This window comes from Cannabis sativa, chromosome X (genome assembly GCF_029168945.1).
Source record: "Cannabis sativa cultivar Pink pepper isolate KNU-18-1 chromosome X, ASM2916894v1, whole genome shotgun sequence".
Lineage (NCBI taxonomy): Eukaryota > Viridiplantae > Streptophyta > Magnoliopsida > Rosales > Cannabaceae > Cannabis > Cannabis sativa.
The window spans coordinates 77,013,357-77,020,360 of NC_083610.1; the positions used below are offsets into that span (position 1 = coordinate 77,013,357).

Genomic DNA, 7,004 nt, shown 5'->3' on the forward strand with positions numbered 1-7,004 from the left:
GATATCCACCTCACATGAAAGCATACACTCTTCTAGATATCCAAACAAATCATATATTCAACTCAAGGGATGTCATTTTTTATGAGGATATATTTCCACTCATCACAGACCACCCAAATCCTCACATTGAATCTTTTTTTCCTCTTCCAATTGCATCTGAAAATTCGAATGATACTCCCCCAAATCCCTCTTCATCTTCCCCAATTCTCTCCCCACAAAACCTCCCAGATACCATCAACAATCCCACTCCTCCTCCCCACATCACTAAATCTGGGAGAAATATCACCAAACCCCTTTACCTACAAGATTATATCTGCAACAAAGTTGCAGCCTCTACAAATTATCCCATTGCCAATTTCATTTCCTATTATCGATTTTCCAATGCCTTCCAATCAGCCATACTAGCTGCTCAAGCTCTATCCGAGCCTAAATCATACAAAGAAGCATCCAAATATGCTGCTTGGCTTAAAGCAATGGATCATGAAACCGATGCTCTAGAAAGAAACCATACTTGGATTGTCACATCCTTACCCTCTGACCAACACGTCATTGGAAACAAATGGGTGTATCGAATAAAATACAACCCAGATGGCTCGGTTAACAGATTAAAAGCACGCCTTGTAGCCAAAGGCTACACACAAAAACCAGGTATCGATTTCTTTGATACCTATGCTCCCGTAGCAAAATTTAACACATTAAAACTCCTTTTCTCCCTTGCTGCCATTCATAACTGGCACTTACACCACATGGACATCGACAATGCCTTTCTCCATGGTGAACTCCATGAGGATGTTTACATGAAATTACCTCAAGGATACAAACCCAAAGGAGTGATCCCTCCTAATGCCGTTTGTAAACTACAAAAAAGTTTATACGGCCTAAAGCAAGCATCCAGAAACTGGTATGCCAAACTAAGTTCAACTCTCATTTCACAAGGATTTACTCAATCCAAAAATGATCGTTCATTATTTATCAAAACCTCCCAAGGTTTTTTCCTAGCCTTACTTATATATGTCGACGACATAATTGCAGCAACTAATAACACAGTTGCCCTCAATGAATTCATTGCCACACTTGACTCAAAATTCAAATTAAAGGACCTTGGTAGCTTGCATTTTTTTCTCGGTCTCGAAATAGCTCGCTGTAGCAAAGGTATTTCAGTTTCTCAGCGACCTTTTACAATGCAACTTCTCCAGGATTCTGGCCATCTTGGCTCCAAACCATCTTCAACACCAATGGAACCCAATAACAAACTCAGTAATGAATCTGGAGACCTTCTCACAGATCCCAAACAATACCGGTCCCTCATTGGCAAGTTGATTTATCTCACAATTACCCGTCCTGACATCAGCTATGCTGTCAATAAATTAAGTCAATACCTTCAGGCACCTCGACAACCACACTTACAGGCTGCATACAGAGTTCTCGACTATCTCAAAAGTTCACCAGGTCAGGGGCTGTTCTATCACTCCACTACACCAGAACCTCTACAACTTCATGCGTTTGCTGATGCGGATTGGGCAGCTTGTCCTGATTCAAGGAGATCCATATCTGGATATTGTGTCTTCCTAGGACATTCACTACTCTCATGGAAGTCGAAGAAACAGCAGACCATTTCTCGATCTTCTGCAGAAGCCGAGTACAGATCCATGGCTCATGCGACATGTGAACTCACATGGCTAACTTCAATACTCAAAGACTTCAACATTCCCATCAAACTTCCTTCCATTCTCTACTGTGACAATAGCGCTGCCATCCACATTGCTGAAAATCCAGTGTATCACGAACGCACAAAACACGTTGAGATAGACTGCCACACTGTCCGTGAAAAGATTGCCAATGGGACTCTTCAAACAAACCATGTCAAGTCTCAAAACAACCTGGCCGACATACTAACCAAACCACTCTTCCCAACTCATTTCAAAGATCTTGTATCCAAGATGGGTGTAAAAGACTTTTACACTCCACCTTGAAGGGGACTATTAGAGTTAGTGAGTTAGTTAGGTTGTTATTTTTTCCGTTATTTCTGTTATTTCTATAGTTAGTCAAAGTCGGTTGTATTGCTATATAAATAGCCTCCTGTTGCATTGATTTCATTCAACAAGTTCTCATATTTTACAGAAATAAAGAAACACTTCATTCTTTTCTGTTTTGCTCTGTTCTTCACTAATAGTCTGATCCAGCGGGGCGGGGTGAGGCAGATCCGTATATGATCTGGATCAGGTCGGATCAGATCCGACCCGCCCCATTGACATTCCTAGTCAAAAGGGAGAGAGATAAGTCTCAAGCAGTTGATCATCATGGGACTATATTTTGTATATTTATTTTTTGTTTGTAGTCTTGCATATCATCATACTAATATATTATTTATTGTTATATCACTACAAGAAATTAGGGGTTTTCCCCACACATATAATGTGTGGGAAATACATCTCTATGTGTGGGGTAAACTTTATACCCACACATACTTAAAGTGTAGACATGTGTAGAAAAGTAGGTGTAGATAAATATCATTTCCCACACATACATTATATGAGGGGAATAGATATGTCATTACCCACACACATATGTGAAGGAAAATATAATAAATTTGTGTGGGTGAGTATCTAGGTTAGATATAATTGATGATGTGGATGATGACTTGGCATGTGACATGGCATGACATGTGGCTATTTTGCCAACATGTCATCTTACGTGGCATGACACATGGCATGACACATGGATACGAAGTTCCAACTTGGCATTTATGTGGCAACTTACGTGGTATGATGTGTCATTATTTATATGTGCCACGTGTCAATTGAGAAGTGTGGGTAAACCATAAACATGTGTGGGTAAAGATTAAATTATGTGTATAAATATTAATTTATTAATTCTATTTAGATTTTTTAAAATATTTTATTAATTATTATATATCTTAATTATTTATTATGACAAAAAAAGTAATAAACACTAAATTGTTAAAAAATAAAACTATGTAAAACATAGTTATGGAAAAAAATATAAAACATCACTAAGTCTTAAATGTAAGAGCAAAACACATACAAATTCATAAAATAGAACTAGAGTATAAAGTGTAGTAGAAAACTAGATATCTAAATATAGATAGCCTACACATTCTCGCCCATAAACTCTGAACTAGGTTGGCAAGGTGTGTCTTGATTATTTCTGAAAGGAGTAGGGTTCATTGAAGGTCCTGAACTATGGTCAGATGCATGTGTATTTGTTGAAGGTAACATGATTTCCTTTGCAATTAAAGCTTGTCGCATAGTGTCAAGCTCTCCTCGTAAATCAAGATAAAGCTCCATGAGTCGAGAATAACTAGGACGATCTGGATCGCTACTAGTATTTGTTGTCTCGGATATGTTAGGAGATCGACCCCACCCAAACAAACGAACAGAGTGTCGACCAAGTACCTGTTCTAAAATTTCCTTGTCAGACATCTTCTCTGGAGGGTTATCTTGCCTTAACTGTATCATTTTTTCCTGCATATATAAAAGTAAATATATAAGACAACTAATTTATTATAATTGGCTACATTAAATGAAAATACACTTACATATGTGTCCTTCAGCTCTGGAGTTTCCCATCCATTCTCTTTATGCCAATGACGAAGGCGCCAAGTCTCAATATGTCCTATGCTAGCATCTAAATCTACTCCACGTGATATGTGATGACGTGCGGTAGACTTTGAGCCATTTCTAGAGTCCCACTTCCTTTTGGAACGACTGTCTGCATTCTTCTTTGATAGTTCCTATAAGAACAATCAAGTATTATTAGTGAAACTTCTAATGTATAAACCACAATAATGTTTTAAATATCAATCCTTACATACCAAAAAGCTAGGTTCAGACCAACGATCACAAAGATATTCCCAGTCTTGCTGAGATACTTCTCCTCTAGGGCACTCATTCTTGGCCTTCGTTGGATCTATTTCACCACCAACTTTCTTGAAATGGTCATGCAATTTATATTTGTGGCCTCTCCATGCTCGTTGCATCTGCCCATCAATAACTTTTTGGACTTTCTCATCTTCAATGTCAATATCAAATGTATTCTACGGGAAGAAAGTTGCAATAATAATTAGAGATCATAAATTGAAAAATATAAAAATTTAGAAATATTAGTCAATCTTACCAAGAGTCGAGCACGAAGTGGAGCTCTAACTTCTGGAGGTACAAGCCTCCATTCTTTGTACTGAAAACTACAGTATTGGCGAACTATAAATCCAATCTCATTGTTGAATCGCTCAGCATTATCACAAATAGCTTGATTAAGTTTATAGTCGAAGGTTACAGTTAACGACTTAGCTGACTTCTTAAGTACCTTAGTACCATGACCACAAGTAGGCCCCCGTTTTGCTATAGGGTTTCTAGCTTTCTCTACAATACAACATTTTAAAAATAACATACAATATTATTCAGATATAACCCTTATTGGTTAAGTAAAGAACTTTTTTTTTTTGAAATTTTGGTTAAGTAAAGAACTTGAAGGACAATTATACCACTTGAATGAATATGTAGGTCTACTAACGGTGGTTCTACTGTTGGTGGATCAGTTGTTGGTGCTTGTTGTGCTTGTTGAGCTAATAAACAATTACATTATAAAATAAAATATCAATCCAATATAATCATTAATTAAATATATAGTTGTAGGGAAATATCATACCACTCAAATTAGGAGGTGCTACACTAGTTGATGGTGCTAATGAAGATGATGGTGCAATAGAATGAGACTCTGTTGTAAAATTATCCAAAAAAAAAAAACAATTTCAGCAAAGTACTATATATATGTCTCAACAATATCAAATAAATTATATTATAATAATCTTACCACTTGTAATTTTATTGGATCTTGTAGTCATACCACTCCGTCCTCCCCTTCGTGATCCTCTTCTAACACTTGGAGCCATTTTAAAAATCTAAACAGATTATGATAATCAAATTTCTAATATATATTATGTATTATGAATAAAATAAGAATATATTAAATGATATTAATTAAAAGAATTTATTATAAAAAAGCAATTAACCTAATCATCATCAATATCAATATCTTCTCTATCAGAATCAACTTCACTCAAATACTCATACAGTGTTTCATCATTAATAAACATTCTTCCATTATCATCAAAATCACCATCCTCTTCTCGATTATCAATATGTCCATTGTCAATATGTAATTCAGCAATCAATTCATTAGAAAGAGTTGTTGGTGCCACGTCTCGTCGAACTAGTGAAGACGTCTCAATGACTTCCTCAATTGGTTCAAAAGTTGGTAACTCACTTGATTCTTCTTCTTGAAAAATCCCATGATTCACAATTTCTGGATCACTAACGAATTCATTGTCAGTTGAATCATTTGAATGCTCAGGCACATCAAATATGTTTCGATGATTAACTTTTTGGACAATCATCCAATTTTTACCCCTACTTCGATCACTTAGATAAAAAACTTGTTGAGCCTGATCAGCCAAGATAAATGGATCTTCAACATACCAATTAGAAGTAATATCAATTGATGTCAAATTATGATCAATTGCCATTGTTTTACTTCTTGGATCAGTATTGTACCATTTACATCGAAAGACAAAAACTTTTCGATGATAAATAAAGTCCAACTCTAAGATTTCAAGTAAAACACCGTAATAAGTAATATTTCCACTCTCTTCAGTGCCCCCTGTTGAAACTCCGCTACATTGTGTGTTGAACTTATCATCACGTTTTTTACAACGAAATCGAACACCATTTATAATGCAACTATTCCATGATGTGTAACGATCATCAGCACCTTGTGACAAAGAATACAAATCATCTGTTGCTTCTTGACTGCCATTAACCTTAAGCATTGCCATCTGTAATATTTATTTCACCATTTAATAAATGTATTTGATGACTTAATAAACTTAATATCAAACATAATTTACCTTGGTCTTAAACCAAGAAAAGAATTCCTCTTTATGAGCAGCTTCAAGATCTTCTTCTCTTACATATCTTGAACGCAATAATTCTTTGTGCTCACTATATTGAGTGAAAAGTAATTATTTAAATACTAAAAATAAATGTCCTATTAAAAGTAATTAGGAAAGTGAAAATGGCTCACCTCAGGTATTTATCCAGTTGTTCTCCACAATTATTTAGGATGTACCAATGCACTATCTGGCTATATGCCCCAAGCCTTGCAAATGTAGAAGCCCCCATCATTCGAATTTTATTGTTAAATATTTCTAAAGAATAATTTGAGGTAGGTACATCCCAATTACGCTCTGGGCGTGTGAAACTTGTTTCAATATTATGTATATATCTTGATAGAAAAGTCACAGCCTCATCAACAACATATGCTTCTGTAATAGAACCATCTGGACGTGCAAAGTTACGAACATAGTTCTTGTATGTACCCATTCGTCGTTCGGGACCAAACATCCATCTTCCACATACTGGCCCACCTAATAGAGCTTGCTCAGGCAAATGCACACAAAGGTGAACCATTATTGTAAAAAATGATGGAGGAAATATTTTCTCTAGTTTACACAATATCATAATGATTCCTGATCTCATTTTCTCAATCTCGATGGCATATAATGTCTTGGCACATAGCTTTTGGAAGAACTGACAGAACTCAATCAATGTGCCACGTATTTTTTTGTCCAAGTAAGGAAGAATAGCCACTGGAAATATCTTTTGAAGTAGCACGTGACAATCATGAGTTTTCATTCCTGCAAGAGTATTAGAGTCGGTAGCACATCGACTAATATTTGAAGCATACCCATCTGGTAGTCTAACAGATTTGATAAAATCACAAAAGCTTACGCATTCTTCTTTAGTTAATGTATAATTGGCATGTGGCTTCTCGTACTTACCGTTGCGCTTTCTTAACCAAAGTTCTTCTCGAATTTTAAGATCTTCCAAGTCCATTCGTGCCTTTGCTGTATCCTTAGACTTCACAGGATCATCCAATAAGGTCCCAATAATATTATCACAAACATTTTTTTCAATGTGCATGAC

At 36.0% G+C, this 7,004-nt stretch overlaps 2 protein-coding genes across 3 annotated transcripts; both read right to left on the reverse strand.

Annotated features, from left to right (window-relative positions):
- Nucleotides 1-2,385: 2,385 nt before the first annotated feature.
- LOC133032477 (uncharacterized) lies at nucleotides 2,386-6,705 on the reverse strand. Of its 2 annotated transcripts, none has more exons than XM_061106437.1 (2): nucleotides 4,834-6,705; nucleotides 2,386-4,737 (listed from the first exon to the last, which is right to left on the reverse strand). In XM_061106437.1, exon 1 carries the CDS (start codon nucleotides 5,852-5,854, stop codon nucleotides 5,033-5,035), a length of 822 nt encoding a protein of 273 aa, XP_060962420.1. In that variant the 5' UTR covers nucleotides 5,855-6,705; the 3' UTR covers nucleotides 2,386-4,737; nucleotides 4,834-5,032. The 2 variants fall into 2 exon arrangements, with proteins under 2 accessions (XP_060962420.1, XP_060962418.1); XM_061106435.1 differs by having other exon boundaries at nucleotides 2,386-3,754; nucleotides 3,836-6,705.
- On the reverse strand, nucleotides 3,111-4,912 carry LOC115713154 (uncharacterized). Its single transcript, XM_030641639.2, has 7 exons — nucleotides 4,834-4,912; nucleotides 4,669-4,737; nucleotides 4,505-4,585; nucleotides 4,138-4,382; nucleotides 3,836-4,057; nucleotides 3,560-3,754; nucleotides 3,111-3,485 (listed from the first exon to the last, which is right to left on the reverse strand). Exons 1-7 carry the CDS (start codon nucleotides 4,910-4,912, stop codon nucleotides 3,111-3,113), a joined length of 1,266 nt encoding a protein of 421 aa, XP_030497499.2.
- Nucleotides 6,706-7,004: the final 299 nt, after the last annotated feature.

Excerpts from the sequence above, each read along its gene's own strand:
- LOC115713154 (XM_030641639.2), bottom strand. The coding sequence starts at position 4,912 with ATGGCTCCAAGTGTTAGAAGAGGATCACGAAGGGGAGGACGGAGTGGT. Across the intron at positions 4,058-4,137 it reads CACTTCGTGCTCGACTCTTG|AATACATTTGATATTGACAT; the intron begins GTAAGATTGACT and ends TTCTTCCCGTAG. Across the intron at positions 3,755-3,835 it reads GGTCTGAACCTAGCTTTTTG|GAACTATCAAAGAAGAATGC; the intron begins GTATGTAAGGAT and ends TTGTTCTTATAG.
- LOC133032477 (XM_061106437.1), bottom strand. The coding sequence starts at position 5,854 with ATGGCAATGCTTAAGGTTAATGGCAGTCAAGAAGCAACAGATGATTTG.